The sequence below is a fragment of the Mauremys reevesii genome, linkage group 1 (assembly GCF_016161935.1).
Source record: "Mauremys reevesii isolate NIE-2019 linkage group 1, ASM1616193v1, whole genome shotgun sequence".
Lineage (NCBI taxonomy): Eukaryota > Metazoa > Chordata > Testudines > Geoemydidae > Mauremys > Mauremys reevesii.
The window spans coordinates 307191308-307217512 of record NC_052623.1 but is presented as its reverse complement, the minus strand read 5'-3'; the positions used below and the strand labels follow the sequence as shown (position 1 = coordinate 307217512).

At 39.8% G+C, this 26205-nt stretch overlaps 1 protein-coding gene and 1 long non-coding RNA gene across 3 annotated transcripts in view; one reads left to right on the top strand and one right to left on the bottom strand.

The window, feature by feature from the left end:
- The window catches only part of PDZRN4 (PDZ domain containing ring finger 4), a 389321-nt gene that overhangs the window by 7671 nt on the left and 355445 nt on the right, over window positions 1–26205 (top strand). For both annotated transcript variants that reach the window (XM_039506101.1, XM_039506097.1), the window contains one exon: window positions 6518–6625. In XM_039506101.1, the coding sequence (XP_039362035.1) occupies window positions 6518–6625 (108 nt within the window). The remainder of the gene's footprint in view (window positions 1–6517; window positions 6626–26205) is intronic.
- The window catches only part of LOC120386665, a 67685-nt gene that overhangs the window by 30816 nt on the left and 10664 nt on the right, over window positions 1–26205 (bottom strand). Inside the window, exon 2 of the long non-coding RNA XR_005589842.1 lies at window positions 12756–12979. This is a non-coding gene — a long non-coding RNA (uncharacterized LOC120386665). The remainder of the gene's footprint in view (window positions 1–12755; window positions 12980–26205) is intronic.

Here is a 26205-nt window from a genome sequence, read left to right as displayed (position 1 = left end):
CTTGTTGTTGTGTGAGGAAATGGGAGCAGAACACCAGAATTTACTTTTTTACATAGAAATACGCTGGCTTTTCCATGGAAAAGTTCTCTCATGTTTGTATGAGCTCAGAGAGGAGTTAAAAATAGCTTGGAGGAATCCACACACCTGGACCTAATCGCTGATGTGGCATGGTGTGCAAAACTTGCCTACTTGGCTGATATATTCCATCACCTCAATGAACTGAACAGGAAAAATGCAAGGTAGAAATTAGGATCTTGTCTCTTGCACAGATAAACTGCCTGAGTTTAGATCTAAGTTAGCCCTCTGATGTGAAAAAAGTAGCAAAAGGCACAATAGAAGTGTTCACCCTGGAAAGCACAGCAGATCCCATTGGCAGTATTTTGGTCAATGCCTTTTCTGAGCATTTGAAAAGTCTAGAAGAAAAATTCAGCCTATAGTTTTCCATCAACCTAAATAGAAGATTTCGACTGGGTCTGGGATCCTTGAATTTCCTCTGCAATTGAAAGTGCTAAGAATCTTACAATAATGATTCAAGAGCAACTTTCTGAATTAAGGATGGACCACTCTTTTAAAATTAAGTTTGGCAATATGGCTGTGGACTCATTCTGGTTGACATTGGCAGATGAATACATGATAATCTCCATTTTGTTGCCATTTTCAACAACGTACCTGTGCAAGTTAAGTTTTTTCAAGCCTGAATTACATAAAAAAACAAGCAAAGAGAGCATATGAGATGAGTGGAGCAAGAGCTCTGAGTTGCACTGTCAACATTTCCTGCTGGGATTAAGCGATTCTGCATATCAAGGCTAGCTCAAATTTCTAATGAAAAGTAAGTTTTGTTCTAATGATTTTAGTGTGGGGTTGTGGTGCACCACAGAAATCTTTTACTGAAGTAAGTGTGCCTTAGACTGGAAAAGGTTGGGAAACACTGAACTAATACTATTATCTAATATAAAAAGGTAAACGTGTCAAGAATTGTTGAGTAACAAGATAGAAAGGGTCTGTGCTCATCTCAGAGAGCAGAACATCAATTTTGTAGGTTATTCAAGGAAAATGTGCATTGCGTGAAACTTGGTTTAATGAAGTGAAACAGAATGCTGCTTGGTCCTGCAAGCAACAGATTTTTAAGGACAAAATTATGTTCTACTTACAGAATTGCAAGCTTTTCCTTTCAGATAACATGTCCTTTCTGTGTCTGAGGGATAAATATGCTTTCAATTTATGTGTGTTGCGTTTCATAAAACAGTTGAAAGTTTTTTCAGTTTTGTTTCTTCCTCCCCTCACCTGAAAAAACAAAACCAAACCCATAACAGCCTCGTTATGATTTATCTTAGCAGGAAAGAAGTTATTTCAGAGGGCTGTGTGTGGGTTGTAAGTTTTTTAAAGGAGAAGATGATGTGGTATCCTAATAAGACTCTATAAGTGAGATCTTCATTCCTGCTCTGGACTTTTGAAGCTGCGGGCTCCTGGTGGGAGAATTCTTCTGTTGCTGGCACTGTGGAGACAGCTTCAGGCTGTCCTCCATGGACCCCATCACATGCCCTGCGATAGGGGTATACTGGAGGCAGCAGGAGCGTGTCAGATACTGCATTTCTGGGCAGCCCTGCAGCTCTTGTGCAGCCCAAAGAGGCTCTGGTAACTTAGGTCCCCAGGGCTGGCTAAATTATGCCTGTGGGAAGGGTGTGTGTGTGTGTGTGTGTGTGTCCAGCCAGCCTGAGAGCAGCCCAGGATTGAGAGGGCATAAAGGTAACTTAAAGCCATTTTAGCTCCCTCTTGCCGTCTTAGACTGCAAGTTCTTTGCCGCCCCTTTTAGAACCGAAGCACAAACTCTTGCCCCATGAATGCTGAATCCAGGTGGCAAGGACTGCCAAAGGGTGCTGTATGCCATGTATCTATGTTGTCTATTTAGGCTGGACCAGATTCATCCCCTTAATCTCATCAGGTAGTATCTTACTTTATAAAAAGTCATTGAATAAGGTACAATTTTATATGAATAAAAGTATATTTATATTAGTAAATTTATATTTCTCATATCTGAAGAGGACACTCAGTAGAAGTCTATTTGTTTATGTTAGACCATTTTAAAACTTTTTTTCAATTACCTGTTCATTTTTAGACCTCTTTTTAGGATGTGATGCCTGAAAAGTCGAGGGGGTAGGCAGCAGGTGTTGATTTACCAGCACTTAATTTAGAGCAATACTGTCAACTTGAAATCTAGACAGAATTCAAGCTCTTCAGGACAGTAACTATATTTGTATAGCACATAGCACAGTGAGGTGCAGGGCCGCCCAGAGGATTCCGGGGGCCCGGGGTCTTCGGAGGCGGGGGGCCCTGCTTCGGCGGTAAGTCGGCGGCGGAGGGTCCTTCCATTCCGGGACCCACCGCCAAAGTGCCCCAAAGACCCTCAGTGGGGACCCCCCTCTGATGAATTACCGCTGAAGCGGGACCCGCCGCCGAAGTGCAGCCCCCACCGCGGGTCTTCGGGGCACTTCGGCGGCGGGTCCTGGAACGGAAGGACCCCCCTGCCGCCCAATTACCGCCGAAGACCCGGCTGCACTCCGGCGGCGGGTCCCACTTTGGCTGTAATTCGGCGGCGGGGGGGTCCTTCTATCCCGGAGAGGAAGGACCCCCGGCCAGCGAAGACCGGGAGCAAAGAAGCTCCGGGGGCCCAGGCCCCGCGAGAGTTTTCCGGGGGCCCCCGGAGCGAGTGAAGGACTCTGCTCCAGGGGCCCAGAAAAACTCTGGTGGGGGCCCCTGCTGGGCCCGGGGCCTGGGGCAAATTGCCCCACTTGCCCCCCCCTCTGGGCGGCCCTGGTGGGGTGTAATCTTGATTGTGGTCTTGCTGTGAGAAACCACAATCAAGGGCTTAACTGACAACATACAAAGTGCTGTAAAATGTAAAAAATAAAACAAACTGGGAAAATAGTCTCTTTCAGACATTTTTGTTGTTTGTAACATTAAATAATAGGACTGTCAAACAATTAAAATATTAATCGTGATTAATCTTGCAATTAATATTTTTAGTTGTGATTAATCGCCTGATTAATTGCACTGTTAAACAATAAGAGAATACCATTTATTTAAATATTTTTGGATGTTTTCTACATTTTCAAATATATTGACTTCAGTTACAACACAGAATACAAAGTGTACAGTGCTCATTTTTACAGTGCACTGTAAAAAAAAACAAAATAAATAGTATTGTTCAATTCACCTACTACAAGTACTGTAGTGCAATCTCTTTACCATGATAGTTGAACTTACAAATGTAGAATTATATTAAAAAAAACTGCATTCAAAATTAAAACAATGTAAAATTTTAGAGCCTGCATGTCCACTCAGTCCTACTTCTTGTTCAGCCAGTCGTTCAGACAAAAACATTTGTTTACATTTGCAGGAGATAATGCTGCCTGCATCTTGTTTACAGTGTCACCTGAAAGTGAGAGCAGGCATTCTCATGGCAGTGTTGTAGCTGGCATTGCAAGATATTTATGTGCCAGATGTGCTAAAGATTCATACAGTAACTCCTCACTTAAATTCATCCCGGTTAATGTTGTTTCGTTGTTACATTGCTGATCAATTAGAGAACATGCTCATTTAAAGTTTCACAATGCTCCCTTATGTTTTTTAGCAGCTGCCTGCTTTGTTCACTGCTTGCAAAAAGAGCAGCACATTGGAGCTAGCTGGCGGGGGTTTGGAACCAGGGTGGACCGGCAGCCCCCCTATCAGCTCCCCTAAGTTCCCTGTGGGCAGACACCCAGCAGGCTATCAATTGCCCGGCAGTTCAGCTGTCCCTCCCCCCCTACTGCCATGTGCTGCTCCTGCCCTCTGCCTTGAAGCTGCTCCTGGGAGCCTCCTGCTTACTGTGCAGAGGTAGGGAGAAGAGGAGTGCTAATGTCAGGGAGGGGGGAGGAGGAAGGGGACACCACCACAGGGCTCAGGAGGGAAGGAGCTTGCTGGCAGCAGCTGCTGTCTCAACTTGCTAATCTATTTAAAAAGGCAATGTACTTAGAGTGGGGTCAGCGTACTTAAAGGGGCAATGGACATGTCTTTCTCACACACAAGGTGTGTGTTTCTGTCTCTGCCATGCTGTCTCCCCTCCCTCCATTCGTGCTGCCTTGTAGAGTGTGAGGCTACATTAACAACAGTGTGTTAACCCTTGAGAATTAGTTAGCCAAGTGGTAGTTCATCATTTAGCAGTAAGGCATTATCTGGGAAATAACCCACCCTCTTTCACCCTCTGACTTCATCACCAACCAAGCTTCACAATCATCATTGCTGTGTACAGTATTCAATTGTTGGTTTAAAACATATACTCTGTGTGTGTGTGTGTGTGTGTGTGTGTGTGTGTGTGTGTGTGTGTGTGTGTGTGTGTGTGTGTAAAATATAGTCTTTTGTCTGGTGAACATTTTTTTCCTGGAACCTAACCTCCCCCCCATTTACATTAATTCTTATGGAGAAATTGGATTAGCTTAACATTGTTTAGCTTAAAGTAGCATTTTCCAGGAACATAACTACAACATTAAGCGAGGAGTTACTGTATGTCCCTTCATGCTTCAACCACCAATTCCAGAGGACATGCTTCCATACTGATGATGGATTCTGCTCAATAACAATCCAAAATAGTGCAGGTGCCACCAGCAGAAGGTTGGTTTTCTTTTTTGGTGGTTTGGGTTCTATAGTTTTCCCCCATTGGAGTGTTGCTCTTTTAAGACTGCTGAAAGCATGCTGCACACCTCATCCTTCTCAGGTTTTGGAAGGCACTTCAGATTCTTAAACCTTGGGTCGAGTGCTGTAACTATTTTTAGAAAACTCACATTGGTACCTTCTTTGTGTTTTGTCAAGTCTGCAGAGAAAGTGTTCTTAAAACAAACATGTGCCGGATCATCATCCGAGACTGCTATAACATGAAATATAAGGCAAAATGTGGGCAAAACAGAGCAGGGGACATAAAATTGTCCCTCAAAGAGTTCAGTCACAAATTTAATTAATACATTATTTTTTTAATGAGTGTCCTCTGCATGGAAGCATGTCCTCTGGAATGGTGGCCGAAGCACGAAGCAGCATATGAATGTTTAGCATAGCTGGCACGTAAATGCTTTGCAATGCTGGCTACAAAAGTGCCATGCAAATGCCTGGTCTCACTTTCTGGTGACCTTCTAAATAAGAAGAGGGCAGTATTATCTCCTATAAATGTAAACAAACTTGTTTGTCTTAGTGATTGGCTGAACAAGAAGTAGGACTGAGTGGACTTGTAGGCTCTGAAGTTTTACATTGTTTTGTTTTTAAGTGCAATTATGTAACAAAAAACAATCTACATTTGTAAGTTGCACTTTCACGACAAAGAGATTGCACTACAGTACTTGTATGAGGTGAATTGAAAAATACTATGTTATTTTTACAGTGCAAATATTTGTAATAAAAATAATGTACACTTTGATTTCAGTTACAACACAGAATACAGTATATATGAAAATGTAGAAAAACATCCAAAATATTTAATAAATTTCAGTTGTATTGTATTGTTTAAAAGTATGATTAAAACTGCGATTAATCATGAATAATTTTTTAATTGCGGTTAATTTTTTTGAGTTAATCATGTGAGTTAACTGCAATTAATTGACAGCCCTATTAAATAAATAAGCTCAAACAGAAAAGTGATTTCTAAGTTGACTGTGCCTCTTCAATTTCATTATATATATTGGTAATTTATTAAAACTTATTTTAAATGAAATGTTGGAAGTCTGGCACGCAGAGTTGGACTGACACTACATCATATGTTTAAAAATAAAATAACTTTAATGTGATCAGAGCTATCTATTGTATTATTCCAAACGTAGTAAATAACTTCTTAGGTGTACGTTTGAACTTTAAGTGAGTTTCACTTGGAAATGTGTAAAGATAAACTTGAAAAAGGTTCTCCTTTTGTCTATAGCTGATCTTTACAGATTTCACAGTTGAGCAAGTTCTGCGTCTCCCATGTAAATAGGATTTATGAGAGGTTTCAGAGTATGAGGTTAACCAACTTCAATAGAATCCCATCACTACTATATGTTACTAAATAGTGCTGCTTTATTTTCTAAGGAAAAAATATATACAAAAAGCAGTGTTGAAGAATGACTTTTCTTCCTGAGACAAACACCTGTGCTTCCTCCTTTTTTCTTTAGTACGTGATCCTCTTTATATACATTAGTCACATCTGCTAGAAAGTATGAGATTCACTTTAAATATTTTATCTAGGATCTGATTACTTTTGCACCTTGCGTTTTATGTAGACTAAACTAAACTAATAGATTAACTTGTCAAAAATGCTGGAATAGTTTATTAATGCTGTCATTTTGATTAACGCCTATTGTGTATTAAGTTAAAAATCCCAAGTAGTTAAATCCCTAGATAAAAAAGAGAGCTGCATTTTTTGGATGGATTTGCCTTTTGCATTGCTGAATATAGATCTGTCTCTTTTCTTGTACTAATATGGCTGTCTTTTATTTTGCAACTTCAATATTGGCTGGTACAGAACAATCAGGAGGACTCTTCACCTGAAGGAATTTATGTGTCAAAAATCTTGGAAAATGGACCTGCTGACAAGACAGAAGGTCTGCAAATTCATGACAAGATCATTGAGGTAAGAGTGAGAAAAACATGTTGATGTAATAATGGCAGACTCACTGACCGTGGATTTGACATTTTTCACGAGTATGTTGTTATTTTCCTTCATTAGTGTGTGCTAGCAGAACTATTGTAAACTGAAGTGATCAAATGTTCATCAGATGTGTATATACATTATGGAATTCTTGAACAGCTAAGTGAGTGTACAGAAGTGTTGGTATAAGGATGTTTACTTTTTCAAGGTAAAGCTGTAGTAGAAACTGACTAGGCAACGAGAAGTGATATTCTGTTTCTCTTTATGATGGCTGAAGAGGAGGGTCAAATGGTTCTTCATAAATTCACCATTTTTATGTGAAAGTGTTTTGTCCTGAAAAAGTGATATAGCTGTTGTGCACCTGAGATGGTTCAAAGGGGCTGTGTTGATAAATGATGTTCTGGGACTCTTTGAACAGTTAGGGAAGCTGCTCTTCTTTTTGATCAGTTAGTTGAATGCGTGTTGTTTTTTACCTATACCAATACAATTCTTTTTCAATCATGTAATATTCCATTACAGCCATATTAAAGTCTGTTCCCATATAATTATTTTCTTTTACTAAACAGAATTGAAAAGAGTTTGACTTAAAAACTAAAACCAAAAACTCTACCTAAATTCAGAAAATGTTTTGTTTCTTCTCTCTACTTAGTCTATGATCTGTAAACATGGTTAACACTAAAAGATGCAGCAATATGTGTGGGAAAAGTTATTTTACTTAGTTGGTGAAATGGTTTCCTTGCTGTGTTATGACAGTGGAATTTTCAATCACAGCTGTAGTACAGCTGTGCCCTTTAATCATCGCACTTAACTGTAGCTATATTATGTTTGCTGCTGGTGCAGCACTTTGACCTTGGTTTCAGTGACGGTGCAGAAGCATTGTTTTAACTTGACAGTTGAACAGCATTCCAAAACAAGACAAATGAAACAAGTAGATCAAGAAATTGATAGGAAGGGTAGCTGGCACCTGGCACCATTTCCTTATTAAAGAGTTGACACCTGAAGTGCGTCAACGCTGTTTGAATGCTGGCATTGCTTTCATTGTAGGGAGCCTGGAGCAATATGCCAAATAGGATTTTTTTGTTTGTTTTTGTTTTGGAAAAAGAGAGTGAGCACATGTGCTTCAACTGGCTGAACTATATATACACTTGTTTAGGAGGGAGCAGGATTGGCTGTAATTATTCTGAACTTGCAATGTGCCCTTTATCTACATAGAGCTCTTGTATCAGAATTGTCTAGCAGCAGCATTATAACTCAGACAACAAATCTATTTTTCTCTGATCTTATCATGGCACTCTTCATGTATTGCTCGATAGAGACTGTGCTGCCATAAGATTTGATACATTTACTCAAACTTTTATTCTTCATTTTACTATTTGTTCAAAGTATTTTTGTTTTTAATAAGAAAGGTGAAAGTTTTTTTACACGGAGGAAAGAGTGCATAGACCAAAATTAATTAAGCTATAAGAACTTTTTATCTGAAGTTACATTTTAGAGAATTTCAGCTGTATAAGGAATATGAATGCTGGTATTTAAAGTGTCAGGAGAGCTTAAGTTCCATATGAAAATATCCTACATAAAAATAATTAAATAGAGAATTAATTCCTGCTCTGCTGCTTAATAATTTTATGCTACATGGCTGAAGGTTGATCTTTTGGCACCATGTGCTAGCCCATCTTTTACTGTTATACTCTATGACTCCTTAGTTTTTATTATGGGTTTTTTTGTACTTTGGGAAGGATTTCAAGAAAATCTAGGGAGAAACTGCAGAACAGCTAAACATTTTATTTAAAACATTAGTGCTGCAGCATTTAATCAAAATGAGGAGAATATTTCTAAATAAAATTTGAATTAGTAACTACCTCTGTAATGCTATGACTTTGCCAGTATAAACATCTGGAGTTTAAAAGGTTGAAATTTACCTTGGCAATACATGAATATCAATGTCTTCTCACACCAGAATGCTCTGGAAGTCTGCACTACTGCTGTCTTGTTTAAAGGATCAACATGAATGTTTTCACTGTGAGGAAATGAGTCAGACTGTGTATTTGTTTCAGGAATGTTGGCAAATATACAGAATGAGAGACAATTTTGGTGAGGAGAAGACGGGAGCCAGATATCCTTATTTTTGGTTATTCTGCAGCCATTCAGAGATCAGATCAAATGTGTGATTTATATGTGTGTTTAAAAGAGATCATTTTGCAGCAATCAAGTGCAGAAAGAATTGATGTTGTTTTGGGAATTTGTAATGACTTCAATTAGTTGTTTGGCTTTGTGGTGCCCATTATAGTCTTTTAGCAGTGTGTAGCTAATGGGATAATGGACAGAACTGTCCCATTTAAATTAGAAGAAAATCAGCATAGGCATAACAGTCTGTTCTCAAGCCGTGTTTCTAAATAAAGAAGGTAATTAGTTTTAGTGCTTTATCAGATATTTAACAAACGTTAACTGCAAATGATTGACAAGGGTGAGTTTGTGCAAACTTCAGATGACTGCTCCAAGGGTTAACTTAGTGCAACAAATGGATTTCACAGTAGTGTGACACTGGGAGCTGGAATTGTGAATTAAGTCTAGCAGACTTAATTGTCACCACTCCTCACTACCCATTCATCACAATCTAGCACAGACTACTGGAAAGTTTGCTAATCAATTAGTCTTACTTTAAAGGATGCTAAGATATGAGATTTCATTTCACTGTGAAGATATTCTATGTAAGTGGAAGAAACAGGTCATACAAAGTACTCGAGTTCAGGTGTGGACAGAGACACTTGCATACTCAGTATGTGGATAGTGCAATCTACATTTGTATTGTCTCAAATATTGGGGTTATATGGACTTAAATGTCATTAGCTTTTCTTATACTTCAGAGCTTGCACGATTTAATAGATGCCTGCTAGTTAGCAGACTAAGGTCTTATCTACGCTATGGGGGTAAGTTGACCTAAGTTACGCAACTCCAGCTACGTGAATAGCGTAGCTGGAGTCGACGTAGCTTAGGTTGACTTACCCCGGTGTCTACACAGTGCTGTGTTGACAGGAGACACTCTCCCGTTGACTTCCCTTATTCTTCTCATTCCGGTGGAGTAACGGAGTCGACAGGACAGTGATCTTTGGTCGATTTAGCGGGTCTTCACTAGACCCGCTAAATCGACCCACGGTGCATCAGTCACTGCAGCATCGATCTGGTAAGTGTAGACATTCCCTAACATACTAGCCCTAGGTAAGTATGAAAAGGGATCCCACCAGGAAGAGTTGAGCGCCAACAGTCTGAATAGCGAAGGCCCAGTGCCATACATGAAAGGGGCATAGTGTGCCAATTTTTGCCACAGTACTTGGTACTGTTACTCCTTTGCAGAGGGGTAGTAGACTTCAAGGCCTTGCATGTCAGTTTCCTATTGGGGCAATGATGACGGGGTATTTTCTTAGTTTAACTTGTTTATTTACACTTTATAAAAACCAGACCTTCCTGATGTTCAAAAATGGCACTCAGGCAGGAATCCTAGTTCAACACCAATGCCTTATTCCCAGGGAGGAACTCCTACCTCATGAACTGATCTCAGTTTAGAGAGATTAAGACAGAGAACAAACCTTTCTTCTGCTTGCCACTGCTTCTCCCAAAAACTTGCCTGATAAAACTCCACCATGTGGGACAGGGCAGCCAAGGCCCCAGGCATGGAGGGCCGGGACTCCAGACCCTGCCACACCAGGCAGGGTGACAGGGCAGCCAAGGCTCTGGATCCTACTGCACCAGGTGGTGGGGCAGCCTGCCCCCTTGACTCCGCGGGCCCAGCGGCCTTTAAGGACACAGCTGGGCCACAGCTGTGTGCTAATTGGGCCGCATGCAGTTGAGTACCGCTGTATTAGCAGAAGAAACTTGCATCTGTAAAGTGTCTAACCAGAAACTTTTAAACTATTGCCAGACTGCTGACTGAGCTCTGTGTCAGCCCTGTGATGTTTTACCTTCTTCATGTTTCTGTCATTACATTCACTATGTTGCAGAAGTAAAATCTCTGATACTTATGTTTATTTAGCTTAGGATATCCACTGTTAGATTACATCTGTAGAAGTAGTGAGTTTAAAAACAGTCTTGCTGGGATCAGAGCAATTTGGAATGGCTTTGAATCCAAGTTTATGATGTGACCAATAGACTATGGGTAGTAGCAGAGGAATACTTCCTTAATGGACACATGGTATGGTATATATCGCATTGTTTTATAAGACCAAGTAGGTTTGGTTTATATCATCTAAATATTACAGTAGTTGTCTTGGAAAAAGATGCTTCAGTAGCCCATACAGAACATTAGACTTGCAAATCTTAATGCAGATAATATAATGATACTGGACCATACTGGACCAATGGACCACCTCATTGGAGGTGAATAGGTGTAAACAGGGCAGAATTTGGCCCAGTATATTTTGCTTTCAAGCGAAGACTAAAAATATAGTAGCTAGGTAGCAGAGATTTTTTTCTATATTAATGGCATAGCATTGTATAATAAATTATCTGTATGCAATTGGTAATTCTAGAAATGATCCCTTAGACTGTTGGTTCCATGGAGACTTAAGTTTGCAAACAGATTAAATACTGTTTTGATACTTGTAATATTGTAGGTTCTCAAAGAATTATAAAATGTCTTGACTTACAACAGGCTTTTTCCTTTGTGTATTTTAAATGTAACTGAAAGGGTTTTTACGTGCTAAGAACTGAATTTGAGCCTAAATTCTGCAAATTGCTTGAGCTCATGCTTATGTTTAAGCATGAGTTGTGCAGCTGATGTCACAACTCTGGGACTACTCCCTTGCATCAGGTTAAGCATGTGTCTAAGTACTTGGCAGGATTTGGGGCTCAATGTTTAGTTTGTGTCTCACAACAGAGAATGACATTGCTAACTGTAGCACAGGGCAGAGGATTGCATTCGAGTCATTCCTTGTGCTACTTTTAGTATTAGTGATGTGCTCCTCTGTTGAAGGAGATACACCAAACTCTTCGGTGATGGCAGATAAATGAGGGAGGAATCGCATTTTTAGATATTTACATTTGTTTAGAAATATTTTTGTTTATAATATTTAAGTCCATACGTATGCTTATTTTGGGATCTTAAATAGTTTTGCCCATATCATTCCTCGTGAGGAGACAAAAAGTTAAGGAAAATCATGCAAAATTTGGTTGAAACTATCTGGAGACAAAAGGGCAGGGAAGATGGTAGTGAAAGGGAAGGAGTGTGGTAAGCATGCAACATACTTCTTCCTCTGAGCCTACAGAATCCCTCTGTACAAACAGTATGTATTTTGGGATTCCTTGGATTCGCACTGAAAAGATGAAAGGCATTTTCAGACAGTGTTCCTTAAATAGTTTGGTAAATTCAGTAGAAAATTCAGTGGGATTTCCTGCTGCTGACAGAAGCATTAACTTCTGCTCTGCATATTTTACCTATCCCAGACATATGAATTTGAGGAGAGGTTGATGTAAATTTGAGTGGATGGATAGCACAACCACCCAAGCTGGCTGTGTTCTCAGGCAGAGCGGATCATAGTAAATCACTGCTTAGTGGAGCTTCCAAGATCCGTAGCTGGTGTTGCCATTCATCATGGATCCTCAGATTCTACGTGAAGGATAGGCCATATCCTGGCTCTTTCACAGTGATACTCATCCATCCCCCAGTGGGATGTGTCAGAAACGCTACAAATTGAAACTCAGAATTGTGCTGAATGCTGTGTTTCAGCCTGTGCTTGCTGCGTGTTCATTCCTTCTCCCTTTTTTCTCAGTCTGTTTTTTTAAATTTACTGTTAAGTTTCTAAAGGAATAAAACTCTAACTCTTGGATTTCCAGCAATTGATCAATAAAGGTAATAGGCAGTTTACATGGAAGGCAGGTTTGCAGTAAATTCTATTCTGTGCAGTTTCTTATACCCTGCTCATCACTCGAGTATCTGAGTAGCGTTCGATAGCACACTGAGCAATGTTACTAAAATCGGTCTTATTTTTTTCTCTCATCCCTTTCCCAGGGGGAGAAGTGGATCTGCAATGGAGTGTTTTGATTTGGAAATTTTTTTAAATTACATATTCACACATGTTGCTATGACTTTGTTAGAGAAGACAAGCTCAAAGAAATTAACCTTGTGCTTGAATGGTTAGGTTTGTGATGGTTCTTAATTCCTGGGAGATTTCATTCCATAGTCTCAAACCAGTCCTTGAGAAAGGTCCATCTCTTTTACAGATGAATTTTATCTTTATTGTAGAAAATTCCATTGTGTCAGAGGAGTGAGGCTGTCAACCATGGTCTTCATCACAAGCTTTTGTCGATCTTTTACATATCCTGGGCCCAATATTCAATATGGAGCTGAAACCAAAGACACGGTTAGTTATAGAAGGATCAAGAATATGAAAGGCGTTTTCAGAGAGTGTTCCTTAAACCTTCTAAATGGTTGCAGAATAGACAAAGTTAAAAGCTTTAAGAGCTTCGCTGCAGTGACTGGAGAGCTTTGAAGCTCACATGATGAGAACTGGCTGGAATAATTAACAGTAGACCCAGCTGTGAGTGACTCTGCCGAGGTTTAAGAGAATAGTACACTAAGCTTGTTGCTTAGAACTTCTTAAGGAAGTTTGAGAAGGCTGTGCCTCACTGAACACATGCTGCTGTATTCCTAGCAGTTTTTTAGTGTTTTCACAAAGTAAAATGAATAGAACCTTCTTCAACCTTTTATAAAAGGTTGTTCTTTATTGTGGGTTGAGCCAGCTTCACAATGAGAGGAGAGACAGCTGACATGTGTTGTGTGAATGCAGTGTTTTATCTTCTTAACCCCTTGAATTGTAGCTGCTTTTGCAATCCAAAGGCTATATGCCCCAAGAGCTTTGATCTTCTCTGCCCTTTTTCTTAATCAGTTAATTACGTTTGTAAGGAGTAGCTAATCACTGTTCTCTGTAATCTGAGGCTGAGCAAAGAAAGCCATTAGTGTCTACCAATGCAGAAATGCTCAAAAAGAATAGTCATTATTCATGACTTCACTGGGGCTGGGTTTCTTTAAAAGATTAATAACCTAATTTTCAGATTGCTTAGAGATACTGTAATGTGTTGAATTAGTTTGTGATCCTCCATCTAACTCATGAGTGGGAATAGTCAGGAATGAATATGTAGCTTATGCTTTTCAGATGTGTGGAAAGAAATTGAGTGAATGTGCAAAATATACCTTTGTGAAAACCCTTTTTTCCCCCAAATTCAAAATTCTGCAGAATTCAAAACTCTATAGGGTTAGAGCAAATCATTCTCAGATTAGAAAGATCAGATGTGGTGTTTTCTAGATGCAGATATTTTCGGACTTTCACTAATGGGGCTGTGAATGGCTGAAGGCGTCTAGGCAGTCACTTTTCAGTGAGAATGGTGCATGTTGTGTTGTCCTCAAGCTGGTTGGCTGAAAGGGGCTAAAATAGTGAGGAGGACAAATAATATGCATTTTTAGTAAATGGATATCTTAGTTGTGATTTATTTAATGAAAAAATATTTCCAGTACATATCTTTTTCTGTAGACCCAACCTAATTGCACTGCTGTTGCAGCAGGGAGGGACAGAGCTAGTGGAGTGTTAGACATTTCTCTTTTTTCAGATGAGGCTTTATGCACAGGTTTATTTTGCCTATCTGTGGTGTCTGGCTTGTTCCTAATGTTAGTAAGGTGAATGAATCCAGTGACTCTACCTATTCTTACTCTCTCCATGAATATCTAGTGGTAAAATACTTTTATAGACTAGACAAAATCCAGAAAAATGCACCAATCATTGCACTTAACGTGATGCAACGTGAACAGTTGTTAAAAAAACGAGTTTATTACTTGAGGTAATATAATGTAGCATGAAACATCACCAAGTACAAGGCTACTGACTGCTGTATGGAATGTTCATGGAGAAAAACATATTGGATATTATCTCAGTTATGTGACAAAAAAAGAGGATTTAAGGAGATTGCTGCGGAAGGCAGAATAGAGAACAGGCATCATATGATACCAGCCTTCAACCAAACTGCCCATGAGATTAGCCATGTTCGTGGCTTAGAGCTTGGACATTTCCTTCTCTCAATCTTAACATGGCTCAGCTCTCAAGTCAGTTTGATTTCTAAAGTCCTCCTAGCTGCCTGCAAGAAAGCGCATACAACTTGAAATGAAGGAAGTTTGCTGTCTTGTATGAATTCAAGCAGCTGGATCCCTGCACTTCTGATTGATCAGGGCTAGCCATAGACACGTGGCAAGTGTGTGGCCATAAGGCCCCCATACTGTCAACAACCCTTTTCAGCACACATCTATAACCTTGCCCACCGGCTGTGTCCGTTTGAATAGTAGCTGCTGTTGCAATCCAAAGGCTATAGTTCCCACTAGCTTTCAAATGATTCTGCTCTTCTCCTTAATAGATTAACTATGTTTGTAACAGGTACATTAACAAATATTTCAGGCAATTATGTTTGTACAGGGTACATTAAATCTGAAAATTGAACGTGGGGTCCCAGCCCTTCATTCTCCCAGAATGACCAGCAACCTCACCCAGATCAAATACCATCTGCTGATGCCAGATGTGGAAGGTGGTTTCTGAGGTGTGGCTGGAGCCTCACACAGCTTGTTTTGTTCAGGTTCCTGCATAACCTAAATCCAGCTTTGCCCTTGATTGCCTTCAACACCTTTAGAAATGTCACCAAAAGAGAGATGCTAACTGCACTGAGAAGCAAGCTAGTTGCAAGTTTGTCTTTCTGATATCCAGGGGAAGGTAAACTAATCACAATGCAGTCTCTAGTTTAGGAGGTTTATTGAGATAGTGACACACTTCCATATAAAAACCTACGAACAGTATCAAATGTTCCCTGTACATTTTCAAAAACTTCAAAAATGTTTTACTTTCAACATTTTTTAAAGAAAGATTTATCTTTTAGAAAATTTACAAAATGTTTGAGTTTTTTTGTTTTCCCTTTTGCCATTGAAAAAGGGAGACAGAAAAGGTGACATGGGGAACAGAAACAAAACATGTGGTTATTTTTGTTTCTTTGTTTTTTTCATCAGAAAAATTCCCCAGAAATTTTTGAAGAAGTAAAATGTGCACAACATTTTACATAAGAACACCCACATTGGGTCAACCAGTGGTCCATCTAGCCCAGTACCTTGTCTTCTGACAGTGGTCAGTGCCATATGCTTCACAGGTAATGAACAGAACAGGGTAATTATCGAGTGATCCATCCCCTTCTGACAGTCAGAGGTTAAGGACATCCAGGGCATGGGTTGTGTCCCTGACCATCTTGGCTTATAACCATTGGTAGACCTATCCTCCATGAATTTAATTAATTTGGGTTTTTTGGGGGGCGGTGGAGGAGTGGATGTTTGACTACAAACATTTTTCATTTAAGAGATTCTGACAGCACTGTTTTCCTGACAGACATATGAAGAGTCTTTCCTGGTTGTTTAACTATTGTGTCATTTTTACTATGGAATTGGCTATTTTTTTTCTTCTTAGTAGAAGCTAGTGAATTACTCTTTGCACCCAAATAATTAGTTCTTTCCAAGTATCATCTTTTAGCTAATCAGTCACCAGGTCTGGCTTATAGTATCATCTACAATTCAGAGAATGCTGTCAGTGGAGAAGGTTGAGGGCAGAGTTTTAACTTTATCACCGACAAATCCTGTCATTTGTTGATTAAAGGCCTAGGGTTACATTATTGGCTTCCTACTGTTGTCACTAATCAGTATTTTAAGCACTTAAAATACAAAATCAAAGTAGTGCTGGTATATTAAAGAGTCTGCCTTCTGTATAAGCTATGTTGCGTGATTTCTCCCACTCTTTTGTATTTTGTCTGTTTGGACTTAAAGCATTACGGGTCAGAGACCTGGCTTATTCTATGTCTTTAAAGAGCATAGTACACAAAATATTATATATGTAATAGATAAATAATAATAATAATAATCATAAACTGTATAAATAAAGTGTCTGTAATCCAACATAAAACAGTATCTTCCTAGTGGTGAACATTCTGCTTTGACTTCTCACTTGGTCTGACCCTGGATTCCCTTTTTATTTACAAACAAGGGGGAATCTAACTGACCAGAACCTAGCCAAAGCTAAAGAAAGCTCTGAAAGCTTGGCTCTTCATGATAATTTAGCTTGTTGTATCTGATGTTTAATGGGGACAACTGAAATGTGCTGTCTGCCTATGAATCTTCATTGTAGTAAGCCACGTATTTTGCTGACTGTTTTGTTAACATTGTGCAATATTTTTCAGAGAGATTTCCCAAAGTGCCTAATGGATTTACGAGCACAAATCACACTGAAAGTCAACTGTTTTCAACTGTTGTATGGGCACATCTAGTTATGGAGCATAAATTCCTTGTTTCAGAGTCCTCCTTGTTGCTCTGTAGCTGTCAAGTACAGATATATGTGATAATACCTACGGAGAAAGGGTTACCAACCTGAGATTTGTTCCTTGAAAGCAGTATCCTCTATTGATTAACGCTCATCCACCCCTTTTCATGAGTCTTGTAGACTCAGACCCTAAAAAGGATCTTTTGGATTTGCATCAGCTATTACCTCATGTATGAGTCCAGAATTCTCTCTCAAAAAAAAATGTAGGATTGCCAATTCCATTCTTCAGAAGATTTGTAACCCAAGAATTTCTAGTATACTAGCTTCATAGAACAACAATGAAAGGTAAAGTAATATACCCTGGAATCCTTCTCACTTGCACAGAATAAGTGTTTATCCAACTCTATATTGATGCAATATTTTATGTTTGTGTATTTACATGTATTTGTGTATGTATATCAAATATGAAGCTTTTTTCACATAAGAACATAAGAACGGCCGTACCGGGTCAGACCAAAGCTCCATCTAGCCCAGTATCTGTCTACCGACAGTGGCCAATGCCAGGTGCCCCAGAGGGAGTGAACCTAACAGGCAATGGTTATGTGATCTCTCTCAGACTAGACTCCTTCCTAGTCTGGGCCCAATCCTTTCCCTTGGTACAGTTCTTGTTAGTTCCAGCTCAGTTGGTAACTAGGGGATTTCTCATAACTGGCAGCCTCCTTTGTTCTGTTCCACCCCCTTTTATAACTTTGGCACAAGGCAGGAATCTTTTGTCCCTCTGGGTCCCCACCCCTCCTTCTAAATGGAAAAGCACTAGGTTTAAGATGGATTCCAGTACCAGAATCATATGTCCTGTGAGACCCCAAGCCTCCATTCTTCCCTGACTCACACTAATTTAGGAAGGCTTACAAGTAAACAGAACCATTTACAACCAATTGTCCTAGTCAATGGGAGCCATCAAGATTCTAAACCACCATTATTATAACACTTTGCATAGTTACAATAGGCCTATTGTACAGAGTAATACTTCATATTTCTAGCTTCAGATACAAGAATGATACATTCATACAAATAGGATGAACAGACTCAGTAGATTATAAGATTAGTAATGATACCTTACAAGAGACCTTTTGCATAAAACATATTCCAGTTACATTATATTTACACTCATATCTCCATAAAACATATAGAGTGTAACATAACACTTGCCATGCTGTATTAGGAGGAGAACATCACCAGACAAACACTTAAATTGTTTTATTTAACTAACACAACAACATTATGTATTCTGGATTTTTTTCTTCAACAGCAAACATATAATATTTTAACGAAACAAGCATATGAATTTTTGAATTTAGTTAAAAATTCAAGTTTTTTTAAAATCAGGTTTGTTTTTGTTAAAATTGTTTTTAACTAAAATAGTTAAATGAAATATTTAAAACAAAAACAAAAATTAAATCAACTATGTCAGACAGGTCAACATGAGAAACTTAAAATATTGGCTTCTGCAGCTAACTCAGTCATCTTCACCTTCATTTTCCTGTTTGTTCATAATCTGGGAAAGAAAAACAAGTGTTTGTCCTTTTTCAGGTCCCAAACGATTCCTCAATTTGGAATGAATTAGTCCAAAGGAAGAAAATATTCTTTTTTCACCAGCAGAAGAAGCTACTGCTGTTAAAAGTGAGATTATCACTTCAGCAGTCTCTGAATCCCAGTGTTTAAGTGACTTCCACCAGTTCACTGGTGTGACTTTCTTTAAAACATCATCAACAAACATATATTTCTTGAATGGTTCACCCTTAGCTCTGAAGTTTATTATAGTTGGCATTATGGAGGGATGACTGCTGGATGTCCGTGTCATAGCTGACTCCTCTTCTTCAGCAGTTAATATTTGACCCTGGTACTGAGTATTGAGAATATTTGCAAGAAAATGAGCTGGAGATAGTGCTTGTCCCTTTTGTTTTTTTAATGCTTGTAATTTACCTCTGTCATTGCATATTTCTCTTTTTAAGATCTCATTCAGTTTCTTCTAAATTTCAATAGCATCAGCAATAAAACAGCTCTTTCCCTGCATTTTGTTCAAGGCTACAGAAATAGGCTTCAGGGTACTCAGCATGTGTTCAACATTTCTCTTAACCCCAATGTTGAGAACTTTGGCTGTGACAGTGCCATCTATTTGTTCATGATTTTGTTCACAAACTGTCATCAGATTAGTCCAGTTCTTGATATAGTGCTCAAAACAGTCCACTACTGAGTTCCATTGCACGTCTTGTGGGAGAGTTAGCTTGGTTCCTCCCACTTTTTTCAGAACAGCTGCTACAAAGTGGTTGTTATGGAAGTATTTGCAATTTCAACATTAGCCTTTATTCCTAGAACACTGAAGTCTTTGGCTAGGAGGAAATGAGTGCTACAACCATATGTTATTAGTTTGGGACTCTTGTCACTCTCTTCTAAATAATTTCTTCTCATCTTGGATACATTTGCAGCATTGTCTGTGACTAAGCTGCGTACTAGACATTTGAATTATTTTTCACAGTTTGTTATAGCTTTTAGTGCTACTTCTTGTAAGTATTCTGCTGTGTGTGCATTTCCTGATGTATCGTTTCTATAAGGAAGACATTCCCTTCTTTTGTTTTCACAGAAGCATATACAACAGGATCATTGTGGACATTGCTCCACCCATCAAGACTCAGGTTAACAATTTTACCCTCTAGACCTTTTGCACACTGCTCAATTTCTCTTTCATACACTTTATCCAGCAATTTGCCTGCGACATCTGCTCTGTTGAGTGCCACAGGTCCTGCAATGGAATAGAGTAAGCCTGAGCAGGCTGGGTCAAACAGCACTTCCAGGCTGCCAGCCTTATATGACCCTGGACTCAGTAGTCTGGGTCGAGCAGCACTTCCAAGCTGCCACCCTCATATGTCACAGGTTCAGCACATCCCTATCCCTGATTTCACGTTACAATTGTTCTGGTAGTAACCCACTTGATGAGCAAACCCCACAGTATTTGTGGGCGCTACGGGGATCTTTAGCTTAGGTAAGAGGAGCGTTGCTGCAGAGTAAACGGGGAAGCCAAAAACACAAAAGAGTGAAGTTCAGAGAGAGAAGGAGGGAAGCAACTAGCTTAACCATAAAAGTTATTTATTGAATAATAGTGATAATGACACAAGGAGAGTCTAAACAAATATAGCAGTTACCTTATAAAATATTACAAAAGTCATATGTAGACAACTATACCTGATCAAACAAGTCAGAGTTAAAAAGTTATACCTCAGGTAGAAAAAAAAACAGAGAGAGAGCGAGCTGGAGTCTCACCATTCCATGAAGCTTGAACTGGTCGGGGTTCCCAGGTGATGGTGGTAGCTCAGGGTCCTGAGTGCTGGAGACAGGCAGAGCCCCCAGCACGATCAGTCAGGAGAAGATGAAGTCTCAGTGGAACTGATGCACAGTTTGGATCCAGGCATCAGAACACTGACTTGAGCATGAGTAGGTTTTTTTTGTAGGGAAACAACAATGGTTCAAGAGAAAACACTAGATATTTTTATGGGTAAACTGATGACTCAAGGGTTTTCTTTAGGCTAGACAATAGGAACTGATCATTCCTAGCTATGGATAGTGTTCCTTCAGGGGAGCTCACAATGCAATTAGGCAGCTTCAGTATTTTGGATATCAGTCAAGGAGTCATTACTAGAATAGATTCTGATAACTGCTGAGCTGGGTGTGTGCATGCGTAAGTTCATTAACATCTGGAGCAGAGATCCCCCAGGATGCAGTGCTTCCCTGCTTTTCTGGTCCCCGAGTTCAGTGCAGTTCTTGCCCTGGAATCTCTGTTCTCCATTCTGTATGCTAATGGAGATGCCTCCCTGTTCCACCTTTGATGCAGTTGAGGCTAGGGGAGTTGCCTTAATTTTATCACCCTTGTCAGGAGAGGTTTAGGTGCGTCTCCCACTGCCTTTCCATTGCTTTCTGTAAGTCTTTCCTCTGATTGGTTTTGGTTCAAGCAGAGGCGGCGGTGGCAGGGAGTGGGGGTCCTTCATGAGTCAGACAGGTTGGGTACTGTGCCCTGGTTCCCCAAGAACACAGAGCTGACTGGTATCACTCCAGACTTCTCCTTGTCTAGATCAACAATCTTCTATTCATTGAACTTTATGAAACTTTTCACTTTTAGAGAGAGGTAAGGGATTGACTCGATGTACACAAATTTGCAGAGAGACAATAGGGTTGAGGTCTGTTATTTCTCACCTCTATATATTATTTATTTATTTTAAAACATGTTTTCTGTTAACAAGCATGTTATCTCTGGAGACACAAATCCACAGTTTGAGAACTGCAAAACTAAATATCTCTGATGGTATCTTCTAGACTGAGCACTGAGTCCCATTGGGTAGATAGAAAGATTAACCTAAATAATCTATACAGATGTCCCTGGAACCCCATAAGTTTGGGTCCCTAATCCATGAACGATTGGAACTCATTTAAAAAACTTTTCTTAAACATTACCTGAATATATTGTCTCATACTATAGAATTAGAATTTATAATCCCTATTCCATGATGAGATATCTTTGAGTATAATGTATCTTAATTAAAACTATCTTTGGGTAGGTTTTTTCCTCAAAAAGCATTTTATAAAAAAAATCGATTTAAATAAAAAAATCTGATTTATTTATTTATTTATTTTTAAATCATTGATCTTTTTAGTAATGGAGGTGATGTGTGCAGACAGTGAAATAGACAATGACGCCTGGTCCTAATAAAATAGAGGCCTCAAGTCATACACACTATAATTCTGCATTGAATATTGCATTTTCTTGTTTCTAATCAAATATCAGCTGACACACCGCAATATCTTGTATTGTCTGTTTTATTGATGTGATATCGCCAAAACTCATCTTCTGCTTGCAGAAATAGTCACATTAGCAGAGGCTGTGTATCTCCACTGAGCTGGAATGTTGTTACTGTGGGCTTGTGAGCTCAACACCCATGGGTATTCACTCCTGTATAACACTTGATCTCCGCTATTAATTAGGAAAGCATTAAGGACATTACTGTTCCTATGTATATGTCGAGCCAGCCATATATTATTTGTTTAGTACCAACAATCTGCTTGCACTGTAAAAAACACTGAAATACAAGAACCTGTAATCTAAAGAAAGCTAGAACGCACTGGGAAACCCATAGGAGGAAATATCTGTAGTGGTGGGGCTGCTGCTGCTTATGACTTTTGAATAACTCTTGTGGTGTTGCAGTTGAGTTTGAGTTCCTGTGGCATGTAGTTGCTCTGTAGATTGTTCTTTACTGTATAACCAGTGCATTATTTATTGCATCTAATTTTGTGCATGGAGGCACACGTTCAAATAAGAGAGAGGTTTCCTTACTTTATTCACTTTCTGTACTTACATTAAAATATTCCCAGGGCTCAAACTGGCATTCCTTGTTTGTCTAAATATTCCAGGCATTTAAGTGGCAGTTTTGAATGTGCAGAGAATGCAGCATTGGAAACTGTATTCATGATTGCTGAGCTCTTTATTTAATCACAAAGTGTTGTGGTGGTTAGGGGCAGAGCCTGCATTACAATACTATCATGTTCAGATACTTTAAATGGTGTGCACCAAACTCCAAAACATATTTTCACTGATGAAAACCCCTCCTCTCCCTCCTTCACACAGAAAAACAGAAGAGGAAAAAAACCTCCATCAGCTAAATTTGGAACATTGTTACATAATTTCTGCCAAGGAAAAGGGGGGAAGAGACTTAAGTTGCAGTATTCCTGTAGAGCCCTGAGTCTTCAGAGACTTGTCTTGAAATCAGTTAACATATGGTTTCATGTCAAATCCAGTTTCTTCGCTCTGTGAATCCTCTGGTAGAGATAATAAGTGATGCCAAACTGTTTAAGAGCAAATTACATCTTATAAGGTGATGAGCAGTGTACCATCCTGGCTTATTATGCCCCTGCTGGAATGGAGGAAGTGATGTGAAAATCAGTGACAGCTGTAATCACTTACCAGATTGCAGTTTTGAATGTGCACAGGGATGCTTTAAAAAACTCAGTGAACCCTGATTGTATCAGTTTCTGGAGGAAAATCAATTAATTGTTCTTGAAATGATGGTGATGGTTTTTAGCAAGTGAAATTTCAGATGTGTGCTTGGAGGGGGAGAAGGAATAATTCAGACCTAGCAATAGGAGAGTGTCACACTGTACCTTGTTAGTCTTCAGTGACATAGAATTACATTTTGAGAAAAATACTTTATAAAGGTCTAGAAATTGGTACTGTTACTTTGGCAAGAAAGCCACAAGAATTAATCTGATTGGTCTGAACTACAGCTCTTAATATGTCTCTTTGCCACTCTTGTATATAGTCTACTGTATGTGACTGAGTGGTATTTAGAAAGTCTTAGCATTTGTTCTTATATCGCACTAGTGAAGAAATATTTTCCTTTCCCAAAATATACTCAATTCAGTAGTAAAGGTGCATTCTTACATAAACAGATTGGAAAATAGAGTTGCTTTATAAAATTTAAACTTGATAAATTCTACTAAATATTCAAATATTATGCAATATTCTATTAAATATTTATGAAGTAACTTGGTAATATTGGGGTGTTTTTGATTTTGGAGTAATTTAATTGGTTTAGTTTTAGTTCATGCTTGGATTGGTTAAATAAAGAGCAAATTAAATCGATGACATCCAGAGTGGTGTATGGGTGACGGCAATTACAAAGTATGAATTTGATTTTAAAGCATTGCACCATGGGCCAAATGGTGCACAGAGGCTGACCCCTTCCTGTAGTCATCATCCCCACACTCCCAAACAGAGGATGGACTGCTTCCTGTCTCAACATCCCTGGGGACACAAACTACTGCAAAGATGAGGGGATGGAGAAAATGCAGTGGCCTCGCCCTTCCTCCAGCTTCTAGCAAAGCTGGCTGGATTCACATGCAGCACCCCTGGGAGTTTTGTATCAGTGGCTGTGTGTCATCTGTACACCTTGAAATTCTAGGAAGGCACAGTCCTATGGCTTAAGGGTGCAATCCTTCCTGAGCTCCCATGGGAATTGAGTGGCACCCGCTGTACTCAGGGCTGTGGATAAAAGCCACATGTGAGCCATCAAGTTGTTCTTTTTAGTTGTATTGCACTAGCATCTAGAGCACGGATCGGCAACCTTTGGCACGCGGCCCATCAGGGAAATCCGCTGGTGGGCCGGGATGGTTTGTTTACCTGCAGCGTCCACTGGTTTGGCTGATCACAGCTCCCTTGGCCGTGGTTCGCCGTTCCAAGCCAATGGGGGCTGCGGGAAGCGGTGGCCAGCACATCCCTCAGCTTGTGCCACTTCATGCAGCCTCCATTGGCCTGGAACGGCGAACCGCGGCCAGTGGGAGCTGCGATCGGCTGAACCTGTGTACACTGCACGTAAAAAAAAGTCCCGTCCCGCCAGCGGATTTCCCTGACAGGCCAAAGATTGCCGATCCTTGCTCTAGAGACTGCAACCAAGATCAGGATCCCCATTATGCAAGGCATTGTACAAATAGATAGTCAGACATAGTCCCCAACCTCTGAGTTTACCATCCAAATAGACAAAATAGACTAAGAGTTAGAGAGGGGGATATAATACAGTTGTGATTTTCAAGCATCAGTAGCACTTTGATTTTTTTGTTTGGTTGTGGGTTTTTAAAAATATTTGTGGTTTATTTTAGTTTAACATTATATTTTACGTATAAAATATACTAAAGGGCAAGGATGGGTGCGGAGAGAAGGCAGGAAGAGACTAGCTAAAAGGAAAATCTGTAATTTTTGTTGCTAGATTCTTCCAGTCTGATTTTACATCTTAACTGATAAGCACAACATTACCTAAACTCTAACTTTCTCTTGCAACAATTCTCAAGCTGCAGATAGATACTGTCTGACTATATGTATAGGACTTGATTTTTGTGTGGGTGTATTTGGGCACAATCTTTGGGGCAGGGACTGTCTTCCTCCATTTGGAAAGCTCCTACCATATTTTGGGGGCTTCTGCTATACAAATAATTCAGAAGCCACTCACCAAATATGAAAGTTATTACCCGTAATTCAGCATACCAGAGCATGTGTCTGTATGGTCTAAGATTTGTAATAATTCTAGGAGGAGCAGTTATTTTTTAAATGTAAATAGTCTGCATGAATCTTGTAGTAAATTAATGACTGTCAGATTCTGCTGTAGGATCCAGGCCAATATAATTTATTTTCTGTGACAAGAAATAACATTAATCAGTTTGCTCCCATAGTGGTGTGATGGGATCAGAGGAGAAGTGGGTCTCCTGACGGTGACGAAGGAGGAGGAAGGCTGTTTTTTCTTTCCTCCTGTGTCTTGTTTTTGCAACCATGAGTGCTGCTGTTGAAGACAGTTAGGGAGTTGCAGCAGGAAGAGCTGCTGCTGCTACAAGAGTGGACACTCCTTTTGCTCTAGCCTCAGGCAATTCTGGGCTGTTACCCATACTGATTCTTAACTCACATAGAAGCCTGCTGAATCAGTATTTCAAGAATTGGTGCTCAGCAATGATAGACAAAACTATGGTGATGGCCCTTTTTTTTTTGTATGTAACTAAGGCCATGATTCTGAGAAATGCCAGTCACTGGAGCTGATTCAACCCACTATAGTCAAACACTAGTTAACAAGAAATCATTGGGAATAAATCTTTTCAAAATTGATTTGCCAGTTTACGTTCTGATCTAAGATCTGGCTCCAATTCTGTAACATACAATGTTCCAGCAAGTCTTGTACCCAACATGGAGCACTGTGGAAGTCAGTTTACGTCCATTATAAAATAAAAGGACAGGTAAAATAATTTCAGTATGCTTCTGAAAATGATCTACTGTGTAGACAATTTGGACTCCAAATGCAGAGGCCAAACTTGAAATAATAATAAATGATGTGTGGGTTTGTGTGCATATATATAGTAAAAGCAGCAAAGAGTCCTGTGGCACCTTATAGACCAGGGGTCGGCAACCTATGGCACGCGTGCCAAAGACGGCATGCGAGCCAATTTTTAATGGCACGCTGGAGCCTGTCCTGACTCCAGCATGCCATTAAAAATCCTGCCCAGCCTCGCCCGCTCTCCTCTGCCCTCTGCTCCCTCCGCGGGAGCAGAAGCATAGCTGTGTGCACGGGGTGGGCAAATGGCCCCACTCTCCCGGCACGGCAAGCTGCGGGGTCCGCGCTCTGGGGCCGGAGCACCGGCCGAGCGCAGCAAGCTGCTGGC